General features: G+C 45.2%; 1 protein-coding gene across 1 annotated transcript in view; it reads right to left on the bottom strand.

Moving 5' to 3' along the window:
* The window catches only part of PDGFRL (platelet derived growth factor receptor like), a 68,174-nt gene that overhangs the window by 6,171 nt on the left and 47,819 nt on the right, over nt 1-14,184 (bottom strand). Inside the window, exons 4-5 of the mRNA XM_010374477.2 lie at nt 8,924-9,217; nt 2,672-2,811 (exon numbers count right to left, since the gene is read on the bottom strand). Of these exons, the coding sequence (XP_010372779.2) occupies nt 2,672-2,811; nt 8,924-9,217 (434 nt within the window). The remainder of the gene's footprint in view (nt 1-2,671; nt 2,812-8,923; nt 9,218-14,184) is intronic.

The following is a 14,184-nucleotide window of genomic DNA, read 5'->3' as shown; positions in this document are numbered from 1 at the left end:
GCAAAGTTTCAGGATACAAAATTAATGTAAAAAAACCTCAGGAATACACCTAACCAAGGAGGTGAAAGACCTCTACAAGGAAAACTACAAAACACTGCTGAAAGAAATCATGGATGACACAAGTGGAAACACATCGCATGCTCATGGATGGGTAGAATCAATATTGTGAAAATGACCATACTGCCAAAAGCAATCTACAAATTCAATGCAATTCCCACCAAAATACCACCACCATTCTTCACAGAACTAGAAAAAACAATCCTAAAATTCATACAGAACCAAAAAAGAGGCTGCATAGCCAAAACAAGACTAAGCAAAAAGAACAAATCTAGAGGCATCACATTACCTGACTTCAAACTATACTACTATAAGGCCATAGTCACCCAAACAGCATGATACTGGTATAAAAATAGCACATAGACCAGTGGAACAGAATAGAGAACCCAGAAATAAACCCAAATACTTACAAATGATCTTTGACAAAGCAAATGAAAGCATAAAATGGGGAAAGGACACCCTATTCAACAAATGGTGCTGGGATAATTGGCAAGCCAAATGTAGATGAGTAAAACTGAATCCTTATCTTTCACCTTATACAAAAATCAACTCAAGATGGATCAAATACTTAAATCTAAGACCTGAAACCATAAAAATTCTAAAGATAACATTGGGAAAACCTTTCTAGACATTAGCTTAGGCAAAGAGTTCATGACCAAGAACCAAAAAGCAAACACAACAAAAACAAAGACAGATGGGGCTTAATTAAACTAAAAAGCTTCTGCATAGCAAAAGAAATAGCAGAATAAACAGACAACCCATGGAGTGGAATAAAATTTTTGCAATCGAATACATCTGACAAAGGACGAACACCCAGAATCTACAAGGAACTCAAACAAATCAGCAAGAAAATAACACTCCCATCAAAAATTGGGCTAAGGACGTAAATAGACAATTCTCAAAAGATATACCAAAGTCCAACAAACATATGAAAAACTGCTCAACATCACTAATGATTAAGGATATGCAAATCAAAACTACAATGTGATACCACCTTACTCCTGCAAGAATGGCCATAATTTAAAAATCAAAAAACAGCAGATGTTGGCATGGATGTGGTGAAAAGGGAACACTTTTACACTGCTGATGGGAATGTAAACTAGTACAACCACTATGGAAAACTGTGGAGATTCCTTAAAGAACTAAAACTAGAACTACCATTTGATCCAGCAATCTCATTACTGGGTACCTACCCAGAGGAAAAGAAGTCATTATATGAAAAAGATACTTGTACACACGTTTATAGCAGTACAATTCACAAGTGCAAAAAATGGAACCAGCTCAAATGCCCATCAATCAATGAGTGGATAAAGAAAATGTAATATATATACCATGGAATACTACTGTGCCATAAAAAAGAATGAAATAATGGCATTTGCAGGAACCTGGATGTAATTGGAGACCATCATTCTAATTGAAGTAACTCACAAATGGAAAACCAAATATGGTATGTCCTCACTGTTAAATGTAAGCTAAGCTATGAGGATGCAAAGACATAAGAATGACACAATTAACTTTGGGGACTCAGGGGAAAGGGTGGGAAGGGGGCTGGGAGATAAAAGCCTATACACTGGGTACAGTGTACACTGCTCAGGTGATGGATACACCAAAATCTCAGAAATCATCTAAAGAACTTATTCATGTAACCCAACACCTACTGTTCTCAAAAACCTACTGAAATAAAAAAAAAATGACAAAACATATTAAAAACAAAGAGAACACTCTGAAGGACCCCAGAAGGAGGTTAGATTCTAGTTGACCCAGAAGATGGGACTGAAGATTGAGGTGGGGGCAGGAGAAAAGACTGAGATCCTTCATTTCCCTTTCCTCCCAGTATCCTTTTATTTTTTAAAAAACTTTTATTTAGGTTCAAGGGTATATGTGCAAGTTTGTTATAGAGGTAAACTCATGTCATGAAATGAAAGATCATTTCCTCACCCAGGTATTAATATTCAGCCTAGTACCCCTTAGTTATTTTGCCTGATCCTCTCTCTCCTCCCACCCTTTACCCCCAGGTAGGCCCCAGTGTGCGTTGTTCCCTTCTTGTCCATGTATTCTCATCATTTAGCTCCCACTTATAAGTGAGAACATGCGGTATTTGTTTTTCTGTCTCTGTGTTAGTTTGCTAAGGATAATGGCCTCCAGCTCCATTTGTGTTCCTGCAAAGGACATGATCTCATTCTTTTTCATGGCTGCATAGTATTCTGTGGTGAATATGTACTACGTTTTCTTTATCCAGTCTACCCCTGAAGGGCATTTAGGTTGATTCCATGTCTTTGGTATTGTGAACGGCACTGCAATGAGCATTACTGTCCCTTCTTAGTTAAGGATTTAAAAAAAAACAACCCTGCATATGAAGAGGGTACACGGAGCAGATTGACTAATGAAACTCAAATCTTTCATTTCCTATCCTTAAAAAAAAAACATTTTTAAATATACTGAAACATCTTCAAAGAAAACAAACAAGCCTTGGCCCCCAACAAAGTCCCACATGTTTCTTGCACTTCTTAAACTATGGCATGTAGCACTGGGTGGGGACAAAGCTGTGAATTAAAATGGCTGGCTGAGATGCAGTGCTGAGATGCAGGTGCTGAGATGCAGGTATGGCACTTACCTTCTGCCCTGGGAAGATCCACGTGAACTCCACCTCCACGTCGGGCTCCCCCAGGACAGTGCAGAGCACACTGACGTCGTCCCCACTTTTCACTTTGTTTGAAGAGGCCAAGATGGTTGTTGAGGGAGGGCCACTGGGAACTGGAAGCAAGCAGGAGACAGGGAGAGTGAGACCCTGAGCGTAACCTCAAAACCAAACCTACACATGCATTCTTTTCTATGGAGACAGATGGACTTTTCTGCCTTTCTCACAGCTTCCCGACCAGCACCAAGACGGTGTGAGCCCACCACTTGGGGCTTCCTTTGAAGCCACCTTTACCTGTTGACCTTGGTGGTCTGGAATGGGATTGGCACCATGACTCCCAGGACAGCCTCCAAACCTGTGATTAGGTGAGGAGGCTCAGAGGTCCATCAGGGGTCATGTGAAGAGAATCAAGAGGTGAGGGGGAACAAGTCCTTAGGGAAGAAGCAGGTAGGAAGTACTGGGTGGTGGCGTCCACGGGGGTGGCAGGGAGCAGATAAGTGTGTGACTATCTGCACAAGAGGAGGAGAAAATCTAAATATACAGATGTGTAAGATGTTTGAGCACAACTGCTACCTGGGTTTGCAGTGCCTTTGCCTCATCACGTTTCAGAAACAAGTTTCTTCATTTATGGGGAATTCACTCAACAAGCTGTCTATTTATTTAGAAACGGTGTCTCTGCACTTCCCAAAAGAAGACATTTATGCAGCCACGAGACCCATGGAAAAATGCTCATCATCACTGGCCATCAGAGAAATGCAAATCAAAACCACAATGAGATACCATCTGACACCATTTAGAATGGCGATCATTAAAAAGTCAGGAAACAACAGGTGCTGGAGAGGATGTGGAGAAATAGGAACACTTTTACACTATTGGTGGGACTGTAAACTAGTTCAACCATTGTAGAAGACAGTGTGGCGATTCCTCAAGGATCTAGAACTGAAATACTATTTGACCCAGCCATCCCATTACTGGGTATATACTGAAAGGATTATAAATCATGCTACTATAAAGACACATGCACACATATGTTTATTGTGGCACTATTCACAATAGCAAAGACTTGGAACCAACCCAAATGTCCACCAATGACAGACTGGTTAAAGAAAATGTGGCACATATACACCATGGAATATTATGCAGTCATAAAAAAGGATGAGTTCATGTCCTTTGTAGGGACGTGGATGAAGCTGGAAACCATCATTCTCAGCAAACTACCTCAAGGACAGAAAACCAAACACCGCATGTTCTCACTCATAGGTGGGAAGTGAACAATGAAAACACTTGGACACAGGGTGGGGAACATCACACACCAGGGCCTGTCGTGGGGTGGGGGGTGGGGAGGGATAGCATTAGGAGACATACCTAATGTAAATGACGAGTTAATGGGTGCAACACACCAACATATCACATGTATACATATGTAACAAACCTGCATGTTGTGCACATGAACCCTAGAACTTAAAGTATAATAATAATTAAAAAAAAAAGAAAGGAAGGAAGAAAGAAATGGGGTCTGTCACCCAGGCTGGAATGCAGTGGCATGATCTCGGCTCACTGCAAGCTCTGCCTCCCGGGCTCACTGCAAGCTCTGCCTCCCGGGTTCACACCATTCTCCTGCCTCAGCCTCCCAAGTAACTGGGAGTACAGGAACCTGCCAACAGTGCTGCAACCTTAGCTCTCTGCAGCCTCGAACTCCTGCATCCTGGAGGAAAGCTCAAGCCATCCTCCCATCTTAGCCTTCTGAGTAGGTAGGATTACAGGTATGAGCCACCACACCTGGCTAATTTTTCAATTTTTTTGGTCTATGTTGCCCAGGCTGATCTCCAACTCATAGCCTCAGCAATCCTCATGCCCTGGCCTCCCATCGTGCTGGGATTACAGGTGTGTCAACGAGCAATTTTGATGGTAGCCTTGAGCAAGGTTGTGTGCTAGCAGGTGGGCCTAGACCAGGGAGGGAGATGGACCTGATCTCTGAGCCCCTGGAACCTGTATTCTAGCAGAGGGGCCAGACACTGAGTGAGTCATTGTGTGGTTAATTTAAAATGCTGTGTTAAAAGCTATGATGCAGACGCCCAGTGTACTCCAAAAGGCCAGAATAGAACAGTCTGAGAGCCAGGAAGGGCTTCCTTGAGGAAGTACTGTTTGAACTAAAATCTCGAGACTGAGCTTCAAAGACATGAACAGGAGAAGCAGGGAGGCACCAGCAGGCTGGGAATGCTCATGGGCATGGCCCTGGTTGAGAGGTGGTGGCGGAGTGAGGAGGGCTGGGGAGAGGAAGGGAGGGAGGAGTGAGACCTGGATGGGGAGGAGGACAGAGGTGAGTCCATGCAAGGCCATTCAGGCCACACAGAGGATTTGGACTTTGGTTCTGGGAGAAGTGGGAACCTACTGAATGGTTTAATTAAAATCAGGGGCCAGGCGCAGTGACTCACTCCTATAATCTCACCACTTTGGGAGGCCGAGGTGGACAGATCACCTGAGGTCAGGAGTTCGAGACCAGCCTGGCCAACATGGTGAAACCCCATCTCAACTAAAAATACAAAATTAACTGGACATGCTGGCACATGCCTGTAATCCCAGATACTGAGGGTGAGACAGGAGAATCACTTGAGCCCAGGTGGTGGAGGTTGCAGTGAGCCGAGATCACACCACTGCACTCTAGTCTGGGCAACAGAGCAAGATTCTGTCTTAAAAAAAAAAAAAAAAAAATCAACTACAGTGTGGAAAATAGAGTGGAGAAAGAAAAGGTGGACATAGGGGAGATGGATGAGAAGGTATTTACGTAAGACCAGGGCAGAGACAATGCTAGCTTGATCCCTTTTTTGCAGTGAGGATGGAGAGAAACAGTAAGATTTGAAAGTGATTTAATGAAAAAAGTACAAAGGATTGGGAGGAGAAGGGAGATGAGCTTGACTTCCAGCCACAGGCCTGTCCCCTGGATGAAGGTAGTGCCGTCACCAAAGCAGAGGAGGAGCAAGAACCAGTCCAGGGAGGATGGCGCTGAGTCCAGGGATGGCACACAGAGGATGGAGGGTCCCGAAGCATCTCAGTGCACGCTCAAGGTGGACGGCGGACACGTGGATCTGGTGCTTCCAGATCTGGCCACTTCCACCCACTTGGGAGTTACCAGTGTACACATGTGAAGCAGGCCCAGGGAGAGAACAAGGAGTGGGAAAGAAGGGTGACTGGGGGAGCACCAGCATTTCAAAGTTGATAGAGTGCTAAGAGCTGACCAAGAAGAGTGAGAAAGCTGTAGGGGAGGTGGGGGAAGCTGGGAAAAATGGGGCCAGGGCAGAGGCCATTCCATGCAGGGAAGGTGGAATCCAGTGGGACGGGGACAGATTTTAACGGCACTGGGGGTCCCCGAGTACCTTAGCAACAGCCATTTCGATGGAAGTCAAGGGAGAAGGCCAGATGGGAGTGGGCAGAGGAGTGTGTGGGAGGAAAGGAAGTGGAGATGGGACATGGAGAGCTCTTTCATTCAGGGACTTGGTTTTAGCGGGGAAGAGCAGTGGGCTCAGCGCAGCACGCGGGGAGGTGAAGCAGGGCCATGAGAGGGATTTGGTAACAGGGCGTGAGGGGCATGGCCTGCTGAATAAGCACCATGGCTGAGAACACGAGGCATGACAGAGCCCAAATTTTCACTTGAGAGAGCAGCTCACTCTTGGGGCTACTGATCCCCCGACAGGGCTGCCTGAGAAGCTCCACTGCAGGGGACGGACCCTGCACACACACACCACTTGCCCCTGGTCAAGGTGAGAGTTCTCCGAGAGACTCAAGTCACCTGTGAGAGACTACAGTGCCTAAAGAGAAACTATTTCCCCTCCTCCCTTGCAAAGCTGGCAAGGCGGGGCTTCACTCCAGAAAGGTGAGGGAGGGGCCTCAGAGAACTGCTTGTCAAGGAAGGTGGGGGGTGCTGTGGTGTTCTGCAACAGAACTGCTCCTAGCCTGCCCCTATGCCATCAGCCCGGGGCAAAAGAGCCCTGGACAAGATGGCAGGGTAGGGGACTTCCAGAAGGAAAGAGGGCCCAGACTGTGTCTCCACAGTATGTTCTGGTGGCCACCTGCTCTGGAGTCAGGTGATCAGATGGACACAGAGACGTCAGGACTCCAGGCTCTCTCAGTCATGCTGCACCTAACAGCAAAGAAGTTCATACAAGCAGAGGCAGCCTCCAGCTGAGGGTCCAGGAGGAGGCGAGGCTGCATGGGACAGAGCCTAGGACACCAAAAGGGCTTGTGACAGGCGAGTCCCTATCACCTGTGACAAAGCACTGGAGTCACTATCTGTTCCCATCAGGCTGACAGACAGCAAGCCAGGTCAGCATTTATTACCAGGGGCAGCCAGCTTTTGGGCTTTGACCTCTGCCTCTTACTTCCCCTAACCTGGTGTCCCAGCAGGGAGGGGAGGGGAGCAGAGGGGACTGTGGACTCTTACTCAGATCTGTTGGACTCACCATGGAGCCTGCATGTGGAAGGAAGAGCAGAAAGCAGGCTTGGATCAATTGTTGGGACTGAAGATTTTAAACAAACGGCCTTAGAAACCAGAATGAGGCTGTCTTCTGGATGTCAAAGGGAAACTCGACACGACTAACAGATCTCCCTACCCTCAGGAAAAGGGGAATTCAACACAGTGGAATGGCTGGCAGTTACCAGGGAAAAACATATTTCATGTATAAACGCCCTGAAATGAAACTCCTCACTAAAATGGCCACATTAAAAGAAGTAGTTCCAATTTCAATTGGGAGACTGATCATGTTTCAGATCTGTCAAGAGAAAGGGAGTAAGGCCAGTTGGAAGAGAGTGAGGTGGGAATTTGAGGACTCCAAGTGTTCTGTGCACATTGGGGAAAGCAGAAGAAAGATGGAACAAAATGCAGAGGACGCCAGGCAGGATGGACAAGAGCTGGGGGATTTGTGGCCATGCCCTCTACCCACCCATGGGAGTGTCCCAACAGCTCTTAACTCTGGGTATAGGTACGAGGAGAAGGTTAGCTGTGTTCATCCAGGATGGTTCTTTCCTGGACAGGAGAGGGGAGTACAGAGATGAGGGCATGCAGGGCATGGGTAGCGAGTAGAGATGTGGTTGGAGCCAGGATCTAAGCCTCGTGGGTGGGGAAGGCAGAAAGCCCTGGGGAACAGGGGGTGCAGGTGAGGATTGCGGTTGAGGGAGTCATTAAACACAGAATCCTGGGAAAGTACAAGCCTGTGTCACTAAAGCTGGGGTCGGCCCGGGTGGTTGCTGTCACAGCAGTTGTGGTTGACGTGTTCACATTGTGAAGAGGGTGGGAATATCCGAGGTGGAGCAGATGAGGGGTCCATGAACCTGACCAGTGGGTTCCAAGTCGATATCAAAGTCACCCTAAAAATGGAGTGACAAGCAGGGCCATGAACCAAGTGCCAAAATGTTCGATGCATGCAGGGGAGTGACAGGAAAGGAAATGAGAATGCTGGTGGAGCCCCCGAAGAGCAGAGGTTCCCAACAGAAGGGCAGAGAATGAGGGTTGGGAGGTGAGAATGGGTACAAGAAGGATGCCAGCCTTGAGGTGGGAGTGAATGGTGTCGTTAGGAGACAGCAAATTCGGGTTAAGACCAAGAGGCTGGGAGAATGTTCTAAAGGAGTTTGGGGACTTAGAAGACCTGCTCATCAAACAGAGAGGCAGCACCAGAGTGCATGATGGAAGGATTTGGCTGGAAGGGGGAAGAGGGGTTTTCGGTCAGAGTCATAGCAAGGAAGGAGAACATCCTAGAAGTAGTAGAGGAGAAGGGAAGCCTTTAAGAACAGCGTAAGTGGACCGAGCGTGGTGGCTCACACCTGTAACCTCGGCACTCTGGGAAGCTGAGATTGAAGGATTGTTTAAGCTCAGGAGTTCGAGACCAGCCCAGGCAAGGCAGGGAGACCTCTTCTGTATGAGACAAAAAAAAAAAAAATTAGCAGGGCATGGTGGCGCATGCCTGTGGTTCCAGCTACTTAGGAGGCTAACGAGGGAGGACCGTTTGAGCCCAGGGCTTTAACGCTGCAGTGAGAAAATGGTTGTGCCACGGCATTCCAACCTGGGCAGCAAAAAGGGACACTGTTTCAGGAAAAAAGGAGAAAAAAAAAAACCCAACAACAATGAAACAAAAGTCACCCATGGTGCTTCCTTATTCCATCTGTAGGCAGGGAACAGCAGTACGTGAAACTGACCAGCGGAGTGACTAGAATCTAGGCAGGGGTAGCCAGACTTACCGGCTACGTAGAGCAGCTGGTACTTGATGGAGATCTGAGATCTGCCCCCGGCCTCCGCCCTGCAGTAAACCACACCCTGGTGCTCAGAATGAGGTTGCAGATACACAAAGCCCCGCTTCATGTCATAAACAATGTCCGTTCCATTGGCTGGGATCTCCTTGGCTGGGAATTCCCTGTGGAGTGTGACTTTGGCCGACAGCACGGTCACCCGACAAGGAACCACAGCCTGTCTGTCCGGGTTCAAGTAGACAACATCGAAGTAGCTGGGAGAAGGCACAAAGAGTTCTCCTTTCTCTGCAAAGGGAAGACACAGGCTTATTCACTCCAGAGAAGCAAAGTAAAAGCACCCTTAAGGATTCTGGCAACATACTCCAAATACTGAATCCTTAGGAGTAGCAAAAGCTGGGGTTTCTTTTTTTATTTTAATGCTTTTAATTTTTTGGAAGAATGATTTTCCTTCCCGTCTCCTTAAAGAAAACAGAAAAGGTATCAGTTCAAGCCCAAATGAGGCCCACGGATCACAGCCATCAAGCAGCAAGGAACAAGATTTAAGTTAAGATTTAATAAATTAACCTTTAACAAGTTAAGGTTTAACAGGCCCAGCCTTACTTCTTATACTTTAATACATACTTTGAAGTAAGTGACGACACTAGTTGCTTTAAAAATATATTTGCAATCTGGCCAGGCATGGTGGCTCATGCCTGTAATCCTAGCACTTTGGGAGGCTGAGGTGGGTGGATCGTCTGAGCTCAGGAGTTCGAGACCAGCCTGGGCAACATGGTGAAACCCCATCTCTACTAGAAATACAAAAAAAAAAAAAAAAATCAGCTGAGTGTGGTGGCGTGTGCCTGTAGTCCCAGCTACGTGGGAGGCTGAGGTATGAGAATTGCTTGAACCCAGTAGGTGGCAGAGGTTGCAGTGAGCCGAGATCATGCCACTGGACTCCAGCCTGGGCAACAGAGCAAGACTGTGTCTCAAAAAAAAAAAAAAAAAATTGCAATCAGTAGCTTCCATCAACCAGAAAGTGTGTTCAAGTTCATTTTAATAATTACAGATTACATATGTCCCCTGCAAATGTATTTATATCCACTCATGGAGATGACACACATATTTCTTAAAGAAGACAAAGCACATTGGATTTTAGATTTCCAGAAAAAATCAAGTTAATAAGCTGTAAACTACATCCAAATTACAGCAAACTCAGTATTTAGGAAAGCACTTATGAATGTGATTTTTATGATTATAAGTTTTAAACCCTTAGCAATTGTAAAACCTTGAAGCCATCTGCTGCTTGTGTGTGGAAAAATCAACCCCACAGCCATGGTCAGTAACTGCCAGCCAAGAAGCATTTCCCAGCACATCAGAGCTCCCCTGGGAGCCCCAGCACAGTGACAGTGTCCTCAACCTGTCCTCACACAGCCCAGAGGACCTAGTGCCTGCCCAAGTCAGCGGAGGGGAATGTTGTCGGCTTGAAGGAGGAACCCATCAGTCTCAGGTCTGCTCTCGGCTTGGCCAGCACCTGGCTGGGAATCTTCAGTCAGCCTCTTACATCCCCCCATTTCCTCTGAAATTACTCTGCCTGGTTCTTTAAGCTCAGATGATGGCATTTTTATCTTACCGAAATGGGAGAAATGAGGACTGACTGACCGACTCTGTCCTTAGGACAGGCAAGAAACTCTGGGCTGGGCTTTTGGGGGTATTTTTGTTGGTGCTGGTGGCTTTCCTTTTTTGGAATGGGACATTAAATCCTTTGTGTTTCTGGATCATTCTGTGAGGGAATATTATAGTAATGGCAAAGGGAAATATTTGGAGCTAGTGATATCCTAATACGTATTACATCCTTTCTTGTGTTTTCCCCACAATGTTCCTGAAATAAATAATGTTTCTTGCCTTTCTCTCCAACTTGCCTTCTTTGTGTCGCAGTTAGATGGTGTTTTAGGTTGGGGGCAGAATTCCTGGACACATCACCAAATGGTTCATGAGCCAAGAGTTCTTGGGCTATAAGTACCAAGTTCACTAACATGGAGATCCTTCCTCTTGGCTCTAAGATGAGGGAAGAGCATATCATGGCTCAGAGAGTCTCCATGTTTTACATGGGTTTCCCTCAGGCTGGGAGATCTGTGCTACTTTATGAGAAATTGGCTTTCAGGTTTAGGTAAGGAGCACCCGTGTCAAAGTTGTGCCCAACATTCATGTGTTCACATAACCCATCTACATGGCCTCGGAGGCATTACTTAATTTCCTCATGCTTCAGTGTCCACATTTGTCAAGAGAAGAATCTGGAGTGGATAATATTAAAGATGTTTTCTTAGCAGTAACACTTTAGGATTGCATGACTGCAAGATTTAGAGGCAACTTTTGTTTTAAGAGTGTGTAGAATAATCTGAATCAATAAGCAAAGTCGTTAGTTGAATAAGTGAACCAGGTGAATTTAAGAACATGAAAATATCATCCTTTTTTTTTTTTTTTTTTGAGACAAGGTCTCACTCTGTTGCCCAGACTGGAGTGCAGTGGCACGATCATGACTTACTGTAGTTTCAACATCCAGGGCTCAAGTGATCCTCCCACCTCAGCCTCTTAAGTAGCTGGGACTACAGGCACTTGCCACCATGCCTAATTTTTTATTGTTTGGTTTCTGTAGAGTCAGGGTCTCACTATGTTGCCCAGGCTGGTCTCAAACTGCTGGACTCAAGCAATCCTCCTGCCTTGGCCTCCCAAAGTGCTGAAATTACAGGGGTGAGCCAATGTGCCCAGCCTTACTTATTATACTATAATACATACTTTGAAATAAGTGACCATACCAGTTGCTTTAAAAAATATATTTGCAATTTGTAGCTTCCATCAACAACCAAAAATGTTGAAGTTAATTTTAATAATTATAGATTACATGTCTCCTGCAAATGTCTAATCTAGATGACAAATGTATTACTTAAAGAAAACTAAGCACCTGGGATTTTACATTAAAAAAAAGAAATTGGCCAGGCATGGTGGCTCACACTTGTAATCCCAGCACTTTGGGAGGACGAGGTGGGCGGATCATGAGGTCAGGAGATTAAGACCCTCCTGGACAACATGGTGAAACTCCGTCTCTACTAAAAATACAAAAATTAGCTGGGCGTGGTGGCACGTGCCTGTAATCCCAGTTACTTGGGAGGCTGAGGCAGGAGTATCGCTTGAACAAGGAGAGTCGGAGGTTGCAGTGAGCCGAGACAGAGTCTCACAAAAAAAAAAAAAAAAAAAAAAAAAAATGAAGTTAACAAGCTATACACTAAATCCAAATTATAACAAATTCAATATTTAGAAGAGTCTTTTTTCTGAGACAGTCTCACTCCATCACCCAGGCTGGAGTGTAGTGGTGCAATCTCGGCTCACTGCAACTTTGGCTCACTGCTTCCTGAGTATAAGCGATTCTTGTGCCTCAGCCTCCTGAGTAGCTGAAACTACAGGCGAGTGCCACCATACCCAGCTAATTTTTGTATTTTCAGTCGAGATAGGGTTTCGCCATGTGGATCAAGCTGGTCTTGAACTCCTGACCTCAAGTGATCCACCTCCCTCAGCTTCCCAAAGTGCTGGGGGATTACAAACATGAGCCACTGTGCTCAGCCAGGAAAGTACTTATTAATGTGGTTTTCCTACATATAAAAATGAGAGCCCCAGCCTTTCACTATGAGAAAGCCTTGCTGCTGGTAATGTTCTCATCCTTGACCTGGGTGGGAGTTACATGTGCCTGTTTGGTTAAGGATAATTTATTGAGCTGTACACTGAGAATTTGAATGTTTTTCTTTACATATGTTATACTCCAATAAAAAGTGAGAGAGAAGGGAGAAAAACCTTCCAAGAGCCTCCTGGATAAAGATGAAAGAGGAAATATGTATGGCAATTGTTTATCACAGATTGCACACTAACAACAGTCAGTCCCCCAAAAGAAGCTCCAGTGTTTTCCATCAAACTCTAGGAAACATACAAACATAATGAATGACAGACATTTCTCCACATGGGTAGCCAGGCAACATATGTCCTGAAAGAATCCTGAGCCAGCAGTGGGAACCTCAGCTTCTGTAACTGTCCATCTTGATTTTTCAAACCTACCCATGCTTGAAAAGACAAATTCATAAACCCTACAGTGAAAATCCAACTGAACTCCTACCTTAGTATTGAGAAATAAGAAAAAAGAAAAAGAGAAATAAGAAAAAAAACTCATTAGATCACCTCCCTTTTTGATCAAAGTTTCTTGATAGTTGGAATAAATATATTTTAGCCTTTCTTTGGTTCCCAAAAGGAGTTCAGTAAATTAAAAAAAAAAAAAAAAAAAAAAAAAAAAAAAAAAAAATCTGCCTCCAAAACTCAAGGTGAGCCCATAATTTTTTTTCAAAAAAAATTTTTTTTTTTTGAGACAAAGTCTTGCTCTGTCATCCATGTTGGAAGTGCGGTGGCACAATCTTGGCTCACTGCAACCACTGCCTCCCAGATTCAGGTGATTCTCCTGCCTCAGCCTCCTGAGTAGCTGGGACTACAGGTGTGCGCTACCACGCCCAGCTAATTTTTTTATTTTTGTAGAGATGGGATTTCTCCATGTTGACCAGGCTGGTCTCGAACTCCTGACCTCAAGTGATCCACCCACCTCGGCCTCCCAAAGTGCTGGGATTACAGGTGTGAGCCATCATGGCTGGCCAAGACTCCATAACATTAATAGAACATTATGCCCAAGCTAAGCCTTCAGTTCAAAATCTCGACTGATACTTTGGGAAGACACAACAGTACTAATTATGGCAAAGAATCTTCCTTCTGCAACTTGAAATGAGGAATCAGTCGTTGTCTGGAATAACAGACTTTTATTCATCTTAATTAGTTGCCTTTTCCACGGTTGCTTCGCAGCATGCTATGATACAAAGGACACACAGACAGTCTTGTGTAGTGAGTTCCAAAATGAAGATCCAAAGAGAGTGCCTATGAACAATTATTAGCAATTCTCCTGACAACACCAGTTATGCTAGCTAGAATCTGGCAATCAGTCCGTCCTTCACCTTGTCCTAGAAAAGGTTCAAGGCAGCAAAAACACTGGATCCTGGGTCAGAAAAACAGGTTTCACTCCTTATTGGGCCACTACAAGTCCTAGAACATTGTGGCTCAGCATGAGCATTAGTCCTTCTGGTATTTTGGAGATAATAAAATAGCTTTTACTTATTTCCCAGGGATGTTGTGGAAATGAAATTGACAGAGGCAGGAGGCAGAGAACTCTCCTAAGCAGATATGGAGGGTCC

The sequence above is a fragment of the Rhinopithecus roxellana genome, chromosome 9, assembly GCF_007565055.1.
Source record: "Rhinopithecus roxellana isolate Shanxi Qingling chromosome 9, ASM756505v1, whole genome shotgun sequence".
Classification (NCBI taxonomy): Eukaryota; Metazoa; Chordata; class Mammalia; order Primates; family Cercopithecidae; genus Rhinopithecus; species Rhinopithecus roxellana.
This window is presented reverse-complemented; position numbering and strand designations above follow the sequence as displayed.